Source organism: Mastigoproctus giganteus, chromosome 10 (assembly GCF_048544385.1).
Source record: "Mastigoproctus giganteus isolate SK-2022 chromosome 10, ASM4854438v1, whole genome shotgun sequence".
Taxonomy (NCBI): Eukaryota; Metazoa; Arthropoda; class Arachnida; order Uropygi; family Thelyphonidae; genus Mastigoproctus; species Mastigoproctus giganteus.
Genome location: NC_143584.1, coordinates 113,742,907 through 113,763,341, shown reverse-complemented (window position 1 = coordinate 113,763,341; position 20,435 = coordinate 113,742,907). Strand labels below are relative to the sequence as shown.

Below are 20,435 nucleotides of genomic sequence, written 5' to 3'. Positions count from 1 at the left end.
TATAAATAGTAATTGTTTATTACTTAGTACTTGTAAACTGTTATAAAGCAATATTTACTCCTACACTAAAAAGTACAATACACTGATATGCGGCATTCAATAATGTAATTTGCAATCTTGTGTAGCTTGTTGTATAGTCTGCAAGCCTGAATGGAGATCGGTGTCCATTAGGATTTCTGTATGTGCACAGGAGTAAGACATATGATGTCATCAGAGCCACATTTACCCATTCAGCAATAAAGATTGCTGAATGGGTAAACATTCAGCAATCTTTATATGGTCTCCAAATTGAATTTAAAAAAAATCTGCTTTAAAAATGATAGGAAGTTAGTTTAGGATGTGAAAAGATGGTAGCAATATGGCACATCAATTTCATTGCTCAAAACAGCACAGTATCTTTTTAATACTTAAATGGGCAGTCTTCACAAAGAACAATGTGTAATTATTTATCCAGTATTTGCATTTAATGGGGAAGCTCCTAGTGTGTGTGTGGGGGGGGGATGAGGGCAATTGTGGTCAGATATGAAGTTCTCTGAGTAGTGCAGACACTGCCAGGACAGCTTGTGGGGTATTGTCAATGATATGCAGGAATTAATCAATTATTAATTGTTCAATTATGAAACTCATTTTATTGTGCCCATCACTAGTTTGAAGTACAAAGGAAATCATGGAAGCTAGATCTGAAGTATAGATTGAGGGAATCACAACCATGCTGCTCTGGCCAAGAATAACATGGATGTTGTTTCCCCCCTCTCCCAATGCTTTATCATTTTCTCTTGATTTCTTATTTCCAAAACTAAACTTTTCCATTCAGAGCATGTTGATTTCATGAACATTTCTGAGATCCAGCAAAAATTACAGTACATACTGAAAGAGATAACAAAACAGGGTCTCCGCTAATGCTTCGAACATGATGGAATTGGTGGATTTGCTGCATCAAGTCTAAAGTAGAAATGTTTTGGGGATGACCTTTTCTGTAATACAATCTGGAAATGTCTTGGTCACATCTTGTACAACTAGTATATTCATCAGTTGGGGGGGGGGGAGAGTGTTGCGCACGTGTGTGAAAGAATTCTTCATCTTGAGACTAGATGTATTAGGTCTATGAAATGTAGCATATTTCTTTACCAAACCATGATGAGCATCTTTCTTGCTTAGTAAATATTTATAAGGGCTCAGTGAATCAAATAGCAGGTTTCCTTGCCCTGCCTGTAGACCTGCATGCCAGGCATTCCAAATTCTGCCTGGCTGGTAGTTAATGAGAAGGTACCTGTGGCTTGATGATAGAAAAATCAAATATATATGAGTACCTCCTATACTTCATATATCAGTTACAGCTATTATTAGAATGTCCATCCATAAAGTCGTAAACGTGAAACAACTTTCTCTTCTAGGAAGAAGAGAGACAAAATACTTCGAGGCATATGGCAACCCATGGCTCAAGTCCTAGACATAGGATTGTTTGATATTGATGTAAGCTAAACTTCGTGGAAGGGGGGCCCTTTTTTCTCTTGTTTGCTATCATCTTAATGTTGCGAAATTACTAGAGAAGGTTTTGTGCTGAAGTAGTTGACCTTGAAGTGCTCTAATAATTTGTTATGCCTGGATATTGACAGTTTTCTTGATGTGGAATAAGTTATACAATGTTGTTTACTCACTTTTTCTTTTCTTTTTTTTTTTTTTTTGGGCTTTTTTTTTTCCCATGCTATAACTGAGTTAATTGGTCTCAAGTGAGAGGGTACATGGTTTTTCATAAAATTTCAAATGTCAGATTTCAAATTTTTCATAAAATTTGAAATTTTATGGAACCCACCAATTTATTTAGTTTTTCAATAATCAGGCATATCTTCCAGTTCTACAGTGTTGATTAGATTTGTGTTATTTTTCAAATAGTCAGTCCTCGTATAACACATGTTTACACTACACGAATTCGCTTATGCACGATTCACCTTTGTGTTTACAAGAAATGGCAGTTGGACCGGAATCACCCCAACTGAATGCAACACGATAGGAATGAAGAGAAGATTCTGAAAATGTATTTATGTTTTTTATATCAGTGAAGGGGAAACGCATTTCACCATAATAACGTAAAATTCCAGCTATCAGTATTATCGCAAATGCAATTAGATCGAGTTTACTGCCAGTTTATAACAGATTCCACTAGCAGGAACACAACTGGAAATTGTTTTTATTGTTATATGGTAGTAACCCCCAGAAATGTGCTTTAGTAAAATGTGAGCTAGTGAGGTGGTGTTGTTTATTCAGTTGCCACACATGCACAGCTTTGTTTATGTGTATCAAGCATGCCTCCTCATTTTGTAATTGTGCTTTATTCCTTAAAAATGAGTAAAATACTTAAAAGGTGTGAAAAGGAAGCATCCTGGTGAAGACACTACAGATTCAGAGAGAAAAAGAAAAGCAATATTGATAAACAGAGGCGGACTGGGTCAAAAATTCTTACCCGGGAAAATTTGTAGTGGCCTCATACTAGCGTTTATGGCCAAAATCACACTGGCCTATGACCCACCGGGGTTTCCCTGGTGAGGCTTATGGCCAGTCTGCCTCTGTCGATAGAGAAAAAAATATGAAATTGTGAAATGCTTTGAGCGAAATGAAAGACCATGTGATATTGCACGTGCTACAGGCCTAAATGAGGCAACGCAGAGAATTACAAGGAATGCAGAGAAAATAAAAACAACTTTTATAGCAGAAACAACTCAAAGTGTAATTAAAGTCTATTAGATTAAGACACAAAGAATTGGAAGAGATGGAACAGCTGTCATCTGTTTGGATAGAAAATCAAACCAAAAAACAAGTTTGTTTACGATAGAAGCAAAAGCATTAGCAATATTTTATTACGTAATAGGCATAATAAAATACATAAGTATTTTATTACGATAATTTATTGTGTTTGGTAATGTTTTGATTACAAATGTGTGTTCAATCTTGGGTGATCGGCACCTAACCCTATTTTTCCCATAGGGCCTGTTGTTTATATTGCACGAGGGTTTCTAGGAACACAACTATCATGCTATACAAGGACTGACTGTACTCAGATATGTTTTTCTTCGACATGCGCCTACTGAATTTAACAATATGTAACACTAATGGCTGTGCAACATTTAGCCTATGTATACCAGCCATATGCCAATATATACGATAACTTTCATTTTGGATAGTAGAATTGATGGCAGTTGGCAAAATGATGAAAGGAAGAAAACTTAAACAGCATCAGCAAAAAAAAAAAAAAAAAAAACATTGCTTCACCTGCCCATCCCTTCTAATAATTTATCAAATCCTTCTTTATATTTATTCAAACTACCCACTTCCACACCAGTTGGAAGTTTGTTACTACAGTCAACTACTCTGGTTGAAAGCAGATTTTCCTGCATCTGTCCTTCAACCATCCTTTTTCAATTTAAATTTGTCATCAGAGAAAGAATAAGAGTTGCAATCAGCATTTAGTTTGCTCAACCTGTTTAAAGCCTTAAACACTTCAATCAGGTCTTGCAGGTTCCTAGTTTTCAGATGCTGCAATTTACAGAACTCAAGTATTTAATTTAAGAATAGCCTTTTGTATCTGGTCTAACAGGTCCACATCACTTCCTAAAGGTGAGACTTTCAGACCTGTATGCAGTACTAAAGATACAGTCTAACCAATGCCTTGTACAATGGGATAATAATCTCTTTGTTACTTTTGGCAAAATTCCTGTATATCAATTGCATGACTCCATAAGATGCCCTAGCAGCATGTCTTCACTTTTAGTAAATGTTTTGTCTGACTGTACAAGTACCTCCAAGTCATTTCCTTCTCTGCCATCTTGAGTTTGGTGCTACTAATTAGTAGTTATTCTGTGATTACTATTATCCAAATGCTATACTTTGTATTTATCAGTGTTAAACCTCAGTTGCCACTTTTCTAATTTATCAACATCTTGTTGGAATTTATACTTGATTTGTCTTATTAATAAATATTGAAAATAATTGAGCCCAAACAAATCCTGAGTGACCATTAATAAGCACTCTGTCTCTTGCCTTTTAACCATCCCTTTATCTATTATCTAACTTTATCCTTTATCTAACTTGACCCTACTGCCACACTGCTCCACTTTGTGCTTCAGTCATTTCTGCATAACAGTATCAAAAACTTTATCGAAATGTAAATATATGATGTCAGAATTATCCTTTTGCATCCTGTTCCTTTCTGATTATTTCATAGTACTTAAATCATATTGGTTGGATAAGATTTTCCTTTAAAAATCCATGCTGTGATTGCCATACAACTGCATTCCTGTCAATATGATCCTGCATTACTTCTCTAACCATATAGAGAAGTAATGCAGGATCTGTATTCCTCTATATTTTTGACTAACTCCATATTTTTCCTAACCAAGAAGTCAAGATTATAGGTTGCTAATTACTTGGCGCCTCTGTGGGCAGGAGCAGCAGTGCATAGCATACGCTTCTTGATTAGACCTGGGTTCGAGCCCGTGACCACCAAATACGGAGGATGCGGAAAGGTCAGGGAATGGCCACCGCATATCCCCGGAGCAATATGGCCTTAGTTGTTAATGCTCCTAAAAACAATAACAAACAAACTCTAATTACTCATTTTGCCCTTTGTCCACCTTTGTGAATAGAAGAGAGTTGCACATCTCCATCTATAGGGACCTCTCCTGAATCCAAGAATGACCTCGTAATTGTGTTATGACTAAAAGTTTGCTTACTTATATTGTTGCTTTTAATATAATTGGTTAGATTTTCAGCCCTTGGTGCCTTATTTACTTCAACAGATAGACTATAAAATATTTAAAGGCAAAGGCCTCATGCTACAGGTAGAATGACTAATATATAGGTTAGTGCAAAAGCATCATTTTAACATAGCCATCTACCAAAGTAGTTAAATTAATTAATTAAATTGGCATTGTTTTCGTTATATCTCATATTGTGAATGCCTTCACAATGAGTTGCCATGGCATTGTTACTACCTTGAATAAGTAACACTTCACCTGTGGGGTGCCTCCGTAGCCAGGTGGGAAGGAGCAGCAGTGCATAGTACACGCTTCTTGATTAGACCAGGGTTCGAGCCCTTGCCCACCAAATACGGAGAATGCGGAAAGGTCAGGGAATAACCACCGCATGTCCCCGGACCAATATGGCCTTAGTTGCTAATGCTCCTAAATAACAGACAGATTCATTCGACTTCACCAGTGGAGAAGACTACTGTTACTTATTCTCAGTAGAGACCACCACCCAGACGGCACCGTTTCAAAGATTGTTGGCTTCTCGATGGGTGGGTAGGTACCCTGGTGTTGCAATAGTGTCAACCCAGTTATGAAATATAACTTCACAATATGAGAGATGCCTTATGGTGGGCAGTGATATAGACTATAAAATATTTAAGGGCAAAGGCCTCGTGCTACGAGGTAGAATGACTAGCATATAAGTTAGTGCAAAAGCATCATTTTGGCTACGTTAAAATGATGCTTTTGCACTAACTTATATGTTAGTCATTCTACCTCATAGCACGAGGCCCTTAAATATTTTAAAGTCTATATCATTGCACACCATAAGGCACCTCTCATATTGTGAAGTTATATTTCGTAATTGGGTTGTCATTACTGCAACACCAGGGTACCTGCCCACCCACTGAGAAGAAGCCAACAAACTTTGAGACGGTGCCTTCTGGGTGGTACTATCCACCGAGAATAAGTAACAGTAGTCTTCTCCACTGGTGAAGTGTTACTTATTCCAGGTAGTCCAATACCATGGCAACTCTTTGTGAAGGCATTCACATATGAAATATAATGAAAACGATGCCAATTTAATTAATTAATTTAACTACTTTGGTAGAGGACTATGTTAAAATGATGCTTTTGTACTAACCTATATGTTTTTCGACAGATAGTTATTAATTTCAAGTCTCTCTCTCTCTTCTGCTTTCATCTCATTTATCAAAAAATAATTTAGCTTCCTGTAAAAATTATACTTCTGGTATACCTATCCCTAAAATCTTCACACATGAATATACAAGTAGATGCAAAATGTTTATTCAGTTTCAGCAACTTGAACAGAATCATCAGTAGTTATTCTAGTAGACCAACAGGATTCATCCCTCTCCTTCTAGTGTTAACATAAGCAAAGAAGTTTTTGCTACTTTTCTTCTCATTCTTAGCCCAAGACTTCTCTTAATCTGTCTAATCTCCTTAGTGACTCGATTGCAAACTAGTTTATACTTACTGTAGACATGTGTCCCTTGATAATTTATAACCAACACATGCATTTTCTTCTCTGTCACTAGCTTCATTTCATCTAGCGATCATTTAGCGATTTTGCTTTTGCGAAGCCACATTTGTGAAATAAATAAATCACACATTGAGGCATTATTTATAGCTGCCATTTACTGATACCTTTACCCGAAAACTTTAATGCATATAGAGTCACTGCTAATTACCAGATGAAGAGTATTGCTTTCTTTTCTTGCCTCTCTAACATGTTGGTAAATAAAAGAGTCATCCAGAAATCTTCTGTTACTATGTGAGTTAACAACCCACAAGTTTCAGTCAATATCTGGAAAGTTCAAATCGCTCGTGATAAGATATTCTGATTTACTTGTATATGCATCTCTTTTTGCTCTTAGTAACCGTAACACGGCCCATGTATTTTCTTGTTCCATAAGGACATCCAGCATGCCTTTTAATTCCCCTTACCTTATTTCTGGACATGTCCCAGTAGAAGCACTGGAAGAATCAATTTTAACTGCTTATGGCTTCTGTAAATCTTTGTCTGCATATGTCACTCCCCACTCCAAAATAACAGTTTTCAGATCTACCTAATACTAACTCAATGGCATTAGCAAATATTCTTGTATTCCTTCAAATTGGGACCTGTATAATGTCATCCCTTAAGAAAAACAATTGCCCAAGAGCCTGAATGGGTTGGAACAAATACTGTTTCTGTATTAAATTATATACAGTAACTGTTCATGTTGTTGTTCATTATATAAAGGCTGTTGAAAATTTTAGGTAATTTCAATCTAAATTGAACTTAATTTTCTGTTATATATCATCATTGTGTTATCGCCCTCCTTAAGAATACATTCTTAAGGATCATGCACCATTAGTTCATTTTTTCGCTTTTAAACTAGCATTTATTTATCCTGGAAATATTTTACAGTTGTGGAGAGGCAGATAATATCGCTACTTGTTTAACATGTCTGTTTTTGATTAAGCAGTTCTGAGGGTGGGGGAAAAACTTGCAAGTTACTTTCCAGATGCCACTGATTGGTGAAGTAGGTCACCAACATCTGTTAGGAAAATATGCGAGATCCAACAGTAGCTTGTCATTTCTGCCAGGGCTATCAGTGTATCCTAGTAACTAAAAAAAAAAAAAAAAAAAGTCAAAATTATGTGAGTATGAATATGATATTCTTGATATATGGTATTCACTTTCAGTCTACATCATTAATTATTTTTTAACTCAAAAACTGTATAAAAATTGACCATACTTGTTTGTGCAAAAAATTGCAATGTCCCTGCTCCTTGACTAATTTTCTATAGAATTTTGGTATTCCTTTCATCCATTTTGCTACCCTGAGATTTGGTATCGTGTGTGTTTTTTTTTGTCCCCAGACATGACCAGAGATACTTGATCTTGAATCTCTATAGAGTGCAATTATTGGAAATGCATATGAAGGTTGCATTTTGAAATATTCAGTGAATGAATATCATACTCATATGCTACCATAGCTTTTTTTTTTTATGCACTCTGCACTGTTAAATAAACTCCTGGGGATGTGTTATTGACTGTGAAGATAATTCTTGGTGATTGGAGGCCCTCTATATCTATAATAGCCAGCCAAATATAAATAGGGACGGCAAAAGCACTAGGATTAACTCTGTTTTAGTGGGCTGCTTTACTAAAAAAAAAAAAAAAAAAAAAAGATTGTTTTTGACAAGAGGTGAAACTGCCATTCTGCCAAATTTGGAGATACATACCATCATCAGAGGTTTTAAATCAGGCCCACCCTTTGGGTCCCGACTTCAACACAGATCAGAGCTGGTTGCTAAGATATATATATATATATATATATATATAAGTAAGAGTAAATGCATCTGGGCATAATACTTTAAGAGTTATAATTATCTATTTAATATAGGTGTAAAAACACTATAGACAACTCTTAAGGCGCCTCCGTAGCCAGGTGGGAAGGAGCAGCAGTGCATAGCACACACTTCTTGATTAGACCGGGGTTCGAGCCCGTCACCACAAAATACGGAGGATGCGGAAAGGTCAGAGAATGACCACCGCATATCCCGGAGCAATATGGCCTTAGTTGCCAATGCTCCTAAAAAAAAAAACCAAATAACTAACTAACAACTCTTAAAGGAAAAAACTATGATAGTTTTTTCCTTTAAGGCATTTCAACTGCATCTCATATAGTGCTCATTCTTCACGAGTTACCATGTATTGCATACTTCCAATAGCACAATATGAGATACAGTTGAAATGAAGCCTTTTATACTACTAGCATAGTTTTTTCCCTTTAAGAGTTTTCTATAGTGTTTTAACACTTATATTATATAGATAATTATATAACTCTTAAAATATTATGCCCAGTTGCATTTTAGTGTTACTTAAATATTTTCATATACACCTTTTGGCATCTCTCATATTGTGGGATTATCTTCACAACTGGGTTGTCATGTTTGCAATACATGTTTGAATTTGAATCTATGCCCCCTCAGGTTCTTAATCGGATCAAGATGAAGTATCCCATCAGCATTGAGCCTGCTGCTCAAACCATTCAAAGCCTTGTACACCTCATTCAGATCACCTCGCAAGTGCCTAGTCTCCAGATGCTGCAACTTGCAGAATTTAAGCCTCTCCCGGTAAGAAAACCCCTTTGTTCCTCTCACCAATCTTGTTGCCCTTCTCTGTATTCGTTCTAGCAACTCTACATCCTTCCTAAAACTTCCTCCAGACCTCTACACAGCACTCAAATTGTGGCCTGATCATTGCCTTATACAAAGATATAAACATCTTTTCTCTGCTAGAAAAATTCCTATATATTATTGACAAACCTTCATGACCTGCTCTGGCAGCCTGTCTGCAATGCTCAGAGAACTTTATATCCGACTGCACAATTACCCCCAGCTCTTTTTCATTCTCCACCTCCCTGAGTAGTACCACACAGTTGGTACGTTTCTCTTAGGCTACTGCTACCCATATACAGTACTTTGCGTTTGTCAATATTAAACTTCAGTTGCCACTTCTCAGTCCATCTACCTAACTTTTTAGATCCTATTGCAGTAGCGTACTGTCTATAATAACATTAACATCCCTGTATCATCTGTAAACTTGTACATTAAGCCTGATCTACCCTCATCAATATCATTAATAAATACAAAAAACAACAGTGTGCCCAACACCGAACCCTCTGGGACTCCACTAATAACATTAGTCCATGAAGAGCAGTGTCCATTTATTACCAATCTGCCGTCTCCCACTCAACAATCCCTTTATCCATTGCAGCAACTTGTCCTTAATGCTGTACTGCTCTAATTTGTACAGCAGTCTTCCATGTGCAACAGTATCAAAAGCTTTCCTGAAATCCAATTATATGATATCAAAATTATTTTTGCATCCAGTTCCTTTGTGACCACATTGTAGTATCCAATCAGATTGGTCAGACAAGACTTCCCCTTAACAAACCCATGCTGTGTCTGAACTATTGCCGCAGTCTTGTCGAGGTGAACCTGCATTGCTTCTTTAACCAGCGACTCCATTATTTTCCCTGGAACAGAAGTTAAACTAACAGGTCTATAATTATTTGCATCACCCTTTGAGAACCCCCTTTGTGAATTGGGGATACATTTGCACATCTCCAGTCCATGGGGAACTCCCCTGAATCTAACGATCCTCTCATAATTATGACTAATGGTTTGCTTACTTCCCTCGCTGCCTCTTTCAGTATAACTGGACAGATTCCATCTGCCTCAAGTGTTGTCTTTTATGTTTAACTTCAACAATTTCTCCTCCACATTTTTGCTCTCCGTTATTACAAAATCATTTAGTTCCCTGTTAGAGTTTAGTAAAGTTCTGTCCTCCCCTTCCTTACAGAATTCCTCATGTGTGAATGTGAGTTGTGTCAAGAGACTTGAACCTTCCTTGGTCTACTGTATGTAAAGTGCTTCAAATAATTTTACGTTGGTTCCTGTACAAGATTCAAAGTAGTGCAAGAACTAAACTCTTGTAATCAGCAACAACGAATACACTTTGCTCTACAATTCTGGCTCATATGGAACTAGATGATACATGTTCTCAAATGATGTGCTCTGATGAGGTACATTTCACTTTTCATGAGGCTGCAAATGCACAAAACTGCTGAATATGGGGAACTTCTCGTCCATCTGCTGTGCATGAAAGACCACTACAAGGTTCATATGTTACAGTATGGTGTGGATTTACATGAGAGTTTATAATCGGACCATTTTTCTTTGAAGAGTCTACACCTCATGGCCCCCATAAGGTGTACGGTAACTAGTGCATTGTACTGCGCTCTTCTAAGAGATCACATTATTCTCGCTCTTCGAGAAAGGCAATGCTTGGAGACTGTAGTATTCATGCAAGATGCCTCTCCCCACATTGGTCGACAAGTGCAGGAACTGCTCCATTCAACATTCGGAAATGATCGCATTATTTCTAGAGACCTTCCGCAGTTCTGGCCAGCCCGATCATCACATCTCAATCCCTGCAATTTCTGGCTATGGGGATACCTGAAAGACAGAGTTTACCGTGGTGGCATACAGATACTTGTCAATTTGAAAGCAAGCATTAGACAGCATGTAGCCAACATCCCCAGTTAGATGCTACTCGAAACTGTCGCAGGCATTCCTCTGTTTTCAGAATGTCATCTCAAGTGAAGGAAAGCACATAGAACAATATCTGTAGATTTCTAAGTTCTGATATTAAAATCTAATCCTAAGTTAAATATTCCATCTCGTGTTTACTGTGCCAATTTCTCCCCTGGTGGCAGAAATTTGAACTAATTTTTTTTCTTCTACGTATTGCTTTTCCATATCCTAAATGACTTGCCTACCGGTTTTCACAGTGCTATCTCTAACCGTTTGGACAATAGAGTCTTCTGAATAGGGAGACTTATTTTATAACCACTTGGTACTCCCTCTTATTGTGTCTGGGCAGAATTGCAGACACTTTCAAATTCAACCCTTATTTGCGACTTTTTTTCAACATTGACTTGTGCTTGTTAATTAAATCTGCAGATCTCATACTCTTAAGGTCATTAGTGCCAACGTTTACAAAAATATCACTTTTTGTGCCCTTATCTGCTCTGCAATGTCATCAACTTTACCCCTGGTAGACATACCATGGTTCTGTTCCATCTATCCTTTTTGCATAATATATTCCCCATCTCTCTGACAATAGAGTCGCCAACAATAACTTGTTCCTGTGGAACCAGCACGCCCTGCCTTGGAGATTGCCACTGTGTTGCCTGATGCACAGGAGTGAGCGTTGAGTTGGGCAACTGAGAGCTTGATGAGCCCTCGTATTACTTTCCTCGAGAGCATCTGCCCTACACCTCAAACTCTCATAGACTCCCATCAGAATGCTGAGGTGGTGTCTAATTTCCTCACAGTCTCTACACCTAGCACACATGAAGACATCCTCCTTGGCTAGATCATGTCCTGTTCTAGACAGGTCCGCAAATATTTCACATTTCTTGCATTTTTTTAGACTGTGATGCATTGGAGAATCACCCCCTTCAGTTTTCCCCTGAGCCACAGCACTCTGGCTAATCTGTGAGCATTGCTTTGCTGCTCTAGGTTTCCAGAAAAACTCATTTCACATAGAGATATCAACTGACCTCCAAGAAGTCCTGATTTATCCGTGCTTGATTTTTGTTTGTTGGGATACCTCAAGATCGGTGTTTAATCCAGTAATCCAACAACAAGGGAGCAATTAAAAGAAAATATCCTCCATGAAATTGCAAGTATTCTGCCGGCAATGTGTTGGCGCATCTTCGAAAATTTGAAGGTTAGGTTTGACGAGTGTCATCATCGTGAGGGACGTCATCTTGATGATCTGATTTTTAGAATCTTTTAAATGAATTTTTTTTAAAATGCATATTTTTTTCATTGACTTTTTCAAAAGTGCAGTTCATTATGGGACACCCTGTATAATGAAATTATGATAAATAATACTGTATTTAATAAAATATTTTGTCATTGCATAAATAATAATGTTGTGCTACTTATTTCAACTCAGTGTGCTCAGCTTTACTGATTATAATCAGTTAGTTATATAATCGTAACACTTTTCATTAGTGAACTGACAATCTGATGAGCTGATTATCGTCTTCTAACTCTGCTGATTGTTGTCTTTGCTTTGCAGATCTTATTTATTTATGCATATGTTTTTGTTATTAATACAGCAGTGTATGATAAACTTAATTTTTCCTTTATTTGAAAAATGATTTCAGCAAAAAAGAAGATAGGTTGAGAAATATGTTAGGTATGGATTTACATCTTCGAAAATTTGAGGGTTAGGTTTGACGAGTGTACCTACAATCATGTAATACATGAAGTTCTTTCCACTGAATTGCTAAAATCCTATAAATTGAACATAATCAGAATAACATCAAACACTATCAATTTAAGAAGTGATAATGTAGATTTTCTCCTCTTTGGTATTATATGAAAATAACCTTTATTTTGGCACATTTCACATCATTTTCAAAAAAATTTTCAGGTGGAGGTCTCCTTTCCCAAGTTTGAATTGATTTGAATTCTGCTTTATCCAAATGTCAAAATTGGTCACATTTCTCAAATAGGTTGAGAAACTTCTATTCTAAGCAGCATAGGAGCTCCTTTTTGAAGTATATACAAAGGGTACTAGGAAAGTTTTGCAATACAGCTTTGTTTATTTAATTTTTTCAAAGTAATTTCCTCTACATTCAATACACCTCTCCATCCTCCGAAACCAATCTTTAAACCAGTTCTGCCAAGTTTCACTAGGGAGTAAAGCACACTCGTTGTCCCAAGCCCGTAGAAGGTCCTCATCACTGGAAAACCGCCTCCCTTTTAGCTTCATTTTCACATGCGGGAACAGTGCAAAGTCGCAAGGAGCAAGGTCTGGACAGTAGGGAGGGTGCTCGAGAAGTTTCAGTCCTGTCGTGGTCAAATATTCAGTGCAGGCTTTGGCGCGGTGAGCTGGAGCATTATCGTGATGGAGGTACCAGGTGTCCATTCTTGACTTTGGCTGCAGGTTCTTCATAGATCCAATGATTTTAGGCAGGCATTGTTCAGTATACCACTTAGCTGTGACTGTCTTCTGCGTGTCCAAAATGACACGTTCCACAATTCCAATCGATTTGAAAAATACAGCTATCATTTTCTTCTTTACAGATCGGGATTTTCTGACAATTACGGGTGTGTCGTCATCATCAAAGACCCAAACTTTGTTTTGAGCCTTGGTCGGCAGATCGTAATAGTACAGCCAAGTCTCGTCACCTGTCACGATGTTGTTCACATACCGAGATTGTCCCTTATCAAACTTTTTTAACATCTACCTGTTAATATATACTAATAATAATACATGATAAATCATATGAATTATATGGTCACTGTGGTTAAAATAGTTGATGCACCAAAAAAATGGCCTGCTGTCTTGTCTCTTGTGCTGCAGTGATTCTTGGTTCATCTGCTATCAGGAAGAACTTTAATTTTTTTTTTTCTTTTTAAGCAAGCCTGAGTTAATCTGTAATGGAGATCATATAATACAGGGCGATTCAAAAAGATTGATACACTGTTTTATGTTAATTATGAATAACCAGTGAACCTACAATCATGTAATACACACCAATCATTAGAAAATTTCTCAAAGTTTCATACCTTAAAAGTTATAAACATTCAATTTGGGCACTCCATGTCATGCAGCACGTATCAAATTGATTATTGAATTCCTGCCATACTTTCTCCAACGTGTCCCTGTTTATGGTTGCTGTGGTAATTAAGACATTAGATTACCACATTAGAGATCACTATGGTAATCTAATGTCTTAATTGCTGAAAATCATGGCATGGTTTTCTGTTGATAGTGTTCCCCATATAAGTTGCATGGGGTGTCTGGAAACCAGGGAGGCCAGTTGCGGAAGGATAGGTTGGTAGCAATAGCACATCTAATCTAGCAATGTGGAAGAGTTTCATTGAAGTAACAGTGGACTTTGCAATGAAAATGAGCTAGAGTACCATCCTGCTGGAAAATGCAATCATCTGAGACTTCCTTTAAATGAGGGGAAAGCCAGTTCATCAGAATATCCTGATAACTAATCCAGGTGATCACATTTCCCTTGAAGAAAAATGGGCCATAGATCTTCCATTGTGAAATAGCACAAAAAAAAAAAAGACATTCACTTTCATTGAATTCTGTTTATGTCTATAATGTGATGTGGATTTTCAGTGCTCCCGATTACATATTATGGTGATTCACTTTACTACTTAAGTGGAATGTTGCTTCATCACTGAAGATCAGGAAGGTTGCAAATTCATCATCTTCCATGTCATCTTGCATCTGTGAAAGTATTGAGAAAAAGTTTTCTTCGTGGATAATCGTTTGCTAGAATGTGCCATAATATGGACAGCTGTAACTTGCAACTGCCTTGGTATGTTGATTTCCATGGGCTTTGCTGAAAAGCTTATTAAATTTGTTCCACATTTTCTTCTGATACACGAAGATGACCAGCACTTTTCCTTTTGCAAATACAGCTGTCTTCTTCAAATTACTTATACCAATGTAAACATTGCACCTAATTGACGGATCAATTCCAAAATGTGTATGGAACATGTTTTTGCTAACTTCAGGATGCAGAATGCCTTTTGTTGTGGAGTGTCCTTTTTGCAACATGGTCATCCCTGGTGGAGAAAGAGCAAAACACTTTCCCATGTTAATTTGAATTACACTTTAAGAGTTTTTCTAATGATTGGTGCATGTTACATGATTGTAGGCTCACTGGTTACCTCATAATAAACATATGGAAGTGTATCATTATTTTTGAATTGCCCTGAATTTTACCGTAGAAAATCTTATTTTCCATCAACAGAAGCAAACAATCCTAAAGACAAATTTTTAAAAATTTTAATGTACAGTATGAATATAAATCAATGGCAAATAATGATTTTTTTTAATATATAGGTTTCATTTCTTAATAAACAAACCAAAATTAAGAAAAGAAAAAAAAAATAGCATGTTTGGTAACTTTTCAAGGACATCAGCTCTATTTGTATATTAGATGCAGTAATTTATATATAGTGATTCATAGAAGAAGTAAACACTTTCAGATGTTCAAGGATTAAATAAACCCTGAAATGTTTTTTAAAATATCTTCCAGAAATGTAATCTCAGTCACATTCATCAGAAGAAACATGTTAAAATGGCTTCTCTGGTGGAAAAGGCATTTTGTCTTCCAGTTTGCAAGGGCACATTCAGTGACTAATGTGCAATGTGACTTTCATACCCTATAAAAAAGACCTTCCACATTGTAAGTCAGCAGAAGGCATAACTGGGGTATAGAACTTGCAGCTCTAGCCACAGGTACAATTCATCATAAGCACCAAATGGAATTAGACTTAACATAACAGAATTTATAATTTATTTTTAAAATATAACAATTACAGTTGAATCTCATTAATACAAAGTACAAGGGACCTAAATTTTCATGTTTTGTAGTAATGAGGTTCCCCAAAAGTGTAAATTTTGCCGTTTTTTTTTTTAGTACTTGCTATATATCTGAGAATAATAATAAATAATAATATCAAAAATAAATGAAAATATAAATAAATAAAATAATAAAAACAAAAGCCCTGTCTAACAATACAGTAATAGAAATAACACACTTTTTTAAAGATTTTGTTTTATTTGTAAGATAAACTAAGAGAAAAGCAATTAATGTAAATGAAAATACCATACAGTGTATATTTGATATATAAAATATTTTAGTATCACAGTAAAAAGAATTACAATCTTAATATAAAAGGAGACATACAAACCATTAACTTTTCAATAAATTAATCTAATTTAAAGAAAGAACCCAATGATGTTTGCACAGTTTTTGTCCTATATGCATTTTTAACAACAGCGCAGACATCAAATGCAATAGTTGTTTCTTTATCAACATTACTGCAAGCCAACACATTCTTTGTTATGCTCAATGCATTTTGGGCATCTTTTTTAGGTGTGTGGGTGTGTTGCTTCACTGTCGCTGGTAACAAAAACATTGTTTCGCTTGGTGTTCAGCAGCTCTTCTGGTGTTGGCATTGCTGTGGTAGCAACTTCATCATCCACCTTCACAAACTCTTCAAATTCACCAACAAAATCAATATGCTCCTTCAAATTCCTCCATTCCTCAATGTTGCTATCACATTCGTTTTCTGGACCATGTTTTTCTGTGATATTCTCTCCAAAGCCACTGTTTCTGAAGCAGCAGTTGATTATTACACTTGATGCAATACTCTCCCAAGCAATAACAATACGGACAGCATCCAAAACATTCCAATTTGGCTGCAAATTGTTCCCTCCTATGGTACGGATCAAGTGCCTTATCAGGCGGGCTCTGTATGCTCTCTTGAGGTTATAAATAATGTGTGGTTGCATTAAACTGGTGGTATTTGGAGGGATAAACAACAGCCGTATATTTGTCAATTTTAGTGTCTTGACAGAATGTCTTGTACAATGATCTAGAATCATCAAATGTTCCTTTTTTCTGAAGCCATTCTGTCCACTTTTGATAACCGAGGATGAAAAATTTTGACCATAAGCCAAGTACTTCTGTTGGCCTCATAATCACAGGGAAGTTGGTTAACTTCTTTAAAGCATCTTGGCTTGGAAAACTTGCCAGTCACAAGTGGGCGTAGTTTTGTGCTGCCATCTGAAATGCAGCATAACAGAACAGTGAGTCTTTGTTTACTTAATTTTCCACCATAACAAGACTCTCTTGAATAGCAAATGTTTTGTTTGGCAGTAAATTATAAAAAAAAAACCTGTCTCGTCAAGATTAAAAATATCCTCTGCCTCATATTTTTCAAGAATGGACCATACAAAACAGAGTCTGTAGCCTTTTCTTTGTTGACTAATCCAAACTTGCAGCAAGCATTTTGTGAAACCAAGTTATTCCTGCCTTTAAATCTTTGGAGCCAGCCAGCCACTGCTGCATTTGAAGTTTCTAATTCCATGTTAATTAGATAATTAACTTGGAATTAGTGCTAGATAAGTTGCCTTTTCTTGCAAAATTGAACCTGATATTGGCAAATGAGATGCATGCATGCATTTGTTGATAGCACTCAAAAGTTTTGTTTCAAGTTCCTCATGTTTTGCACCATGAATTCGTTTCCTATTTCTCGTTGCTGTTCCAGTGTCACACACTTCAAGTTTTTTTGGGGTTTTCTAGATAAAGTAGATAAAGACATGTTGTATTCTTTGCAATGTGTGTTTCGCTGCCTTCCATTCTATCAGCCTCTTGTATAATTTTCAGTTTAATTTCCAGGCGTAATTCCGCCTGTTAACCAAAACACTGCTAGATGAGATTTAATATAAACAAAATTTAAATTAATTTAAAGACAACTTCAAAAAAAAGACATCAGCTCAGATAAAATTCTACAAAAAATAGATTATACTGGAGCAAAAGACTCTTTGAACACTGATGTAACAATTGCAACTAATCTTAATCCTGTGGAGAGTTAGGGAGTGTATGTAAAAAACTGTCGACTGGGCTAGCCGGGTGGGTAAAGTGCCTGCCTGGCAACCCAAAGGTTGCGGGTTCGAATCCCGCCTCGGGCTTGGATCAGAGTAGAAAATGCAAAAACTTTGGGAGGTGCATTATGGCCACAGAAGCCGATGCGCCAACAACTAACCAAAAAAAAAAATGTAAAAAACTTAGAGAAACTGTTTTTATTCTTTTGTTAATTTAACAGCTCATCCTTCACAACGATGTTTTTCAGAGTACACTTGTAGCTACCATAAACTGGTTTTGTTTACACAAAATAAATTCTGACAAGTTGGTGCCATCCTTTGGGAAACAGGGAATTGGATGGCCAGAGGCAGTAATAGGGGCAATAATCAGACAACTGTAGCAAGATTTATTTATTTCTCAGAGGGTGAAAACGAAATTCATAATATATTAACTGAATTTTGTAATAAACGAGTATATTTACATAGAAAAACATATCCTTTCACAGGGGAATGGGATGTGCTTCATATAAATGAGTACGAGTACTTTGTATAAACTGAGTTTTTAAAGAGATTTTACTGTATTATCTGAACCAGTTATTTTAACGACCTCTCATTTTTTATAAAAGTACAATGTATTGCATAATAATAATTTTTATTTAATTTCTGACATTTAGCCATAGGTTTTCAATTGGTACAAGAAGTTCAAAAATAAAGATTTTCTCTGTGCCACTGATGAAACAGTGCAACATGTAAGAGAAGCCTTTCAGCAAAGTTCATTAACAGATATATACTACCATGAATTGAATATGTCTCAAGGTGTATTCTCCATATCAACAATATGACATATTGTACAAAAGCATTTACTTTTGAAAGTTCAAATTGGTGTAGGCATTAAAACTAAATGACAAAGCCTCCTTTTACTTGAGTACAAAATTCAACTTCCACAATATTTGGGTATGGGACACTACAAATCTTCAATTCATTTAGTGCAAATGAAATTCTCCAAAAAATAAGAACATTTAATAAATTTAATAAAAACATTTAACCTGCTTTAAATAACTGCTTTATGTCTCAGTTTCACAATGATTATGCTGATTTCATCTTTCACTAAGGCTGTGCCCCCTTCCTTACTTTCATGTGGTTGTGTGAGAACATCTCACACAACCACATGTCATGTAGGGCCACTGAGGCATTGGTATCAATTTTTGAGCATATTTGCTAAGGAATGTAATGTTGAAGAGAATATCAAAGGCCCGTAAGGTCTGTAGGAAATTGTCCAACTGCATCTGCCTCAATAATATAATAAATGCAAATTTTAATTTCTATGATTTTTTTTTTTTTTTTTTAACTTTTTACTTCTTTTTGGATAACTGTGTACTTAGTTTCATAGTTCTGGATAAAGAATCACCTAGTTGTAGATTTCAGTTTTAATTTTTTTCTGATTTTTGAGCCTTTAAAATATATTGTGTTGTCAGCACACATTTATAATTGGATAATAATAGTTTTTTTTTGTATACCGTCAATATTAGGTTGTAGATATTATGCGTACCAATGTTGAAAAGGTGTTGGAGAGAGATACAAAGCTTTCAGAATTGGATGACCGTGCAGGTAGCTAACTTCTGTTTTTTACTAAAAATTATATACAGTTTTGATGTATAGTACTGTGGTGCTGGTTATAGTTGATTACAAAAATTAATAATATTAAGTTGCTGATGAAATTAAATGCAGGGAGTTCGTTTTGATGGAATATAAAAAACTATTTATTTTACCAAAATCTGTTTATCATTAACTACAGTATATGTAGTACTGTGTGTACTGTGCTAAAATGTAAACACAGTCTGATTTCAGTGTTGAAATTTTAAAAGAATACAAACTTAAACAATGAAAAAAAAAAAAAAAAAAAAAACACATTATAAACATACTGACCTGTTTAAAAAATCTCTCCATTCTTGGTAGTTTAAAATATTGTTATTAAATTTTCAATATGTTTTTGTAAACTATACAGTAATTTATAGCTCTCACTTTTCCCTCCCTAATAATAGCTGACAGTCTGTTCTACTAGTCTTTATGTTCACAGTAGAATAAACTTTGCCTTTGCAATGGGTTGTGCTGATATTGCACTGCTTTCAAACAAATGACCTTGGTAAAAGATTAAAATATCATTTATTAAATAACCACTGACAGTCAGGAAGCAAGCAAAATTTTAATTGGTATAAACCATAATTTCAAGATTCATAGCATTTTAACAGTTGTCTTTAAATGCAATACATCAGAGATAATTGTAAAAATAATTTCAAAAACCATGCCAAGTAATAAATTTTTCTGTATTTAGGAAGGTACAGAAATTTTCATCTTTTTATCTTCAACTACTAGTTAATGTGGATTTGTTATTTTTTAGACTGCAAAACTGTACAACAGTGAAAGTAAATGCCATGAATATATGTCATATCGAAGGTTATCTCACTGGATTGCTTCTCCCTCCTCCAACATAATATAGTGTGATAGCAAAAGGATCAATATCTTGATCGTTCACCTTATTTTATTTACATGAACTATCTGCTTTTTTTGTGAAGCCTACAGTCACGTGGCAGGGATTGGGATTTAAAAGAAATCAATTTCACCTGGCTAGGAAAATGGTTGTAAATGTTATATGGTGTTAGGGTTGGGGTTGTCAATTGTTGGCAGATATG

General features: G+C 35.9%; 1 protein-coding gene across 1 annotated transcript in view; it reads left to right on the top strand.

Annotated features, from left to right (window-relative positions):
- Positions 1–20,435, top strand: part of LOC150079229 (vesicle-associated membrane protein 3-like) — a 204,931-nt gene that overhangs the window by 82,618 nt on the left and 101,878 nt on the right. Inside the window, exon 3 of the mRNA XM_090382491.1 lies at positions 19,275–19,353. Coding sequence (XP_090238617.1) covers positions 19,275–19,353 — 79 coding nt within the window. The remainder of the gene's footprint in view (positions 1–19,274; positions 19,354–20,435) is intronic.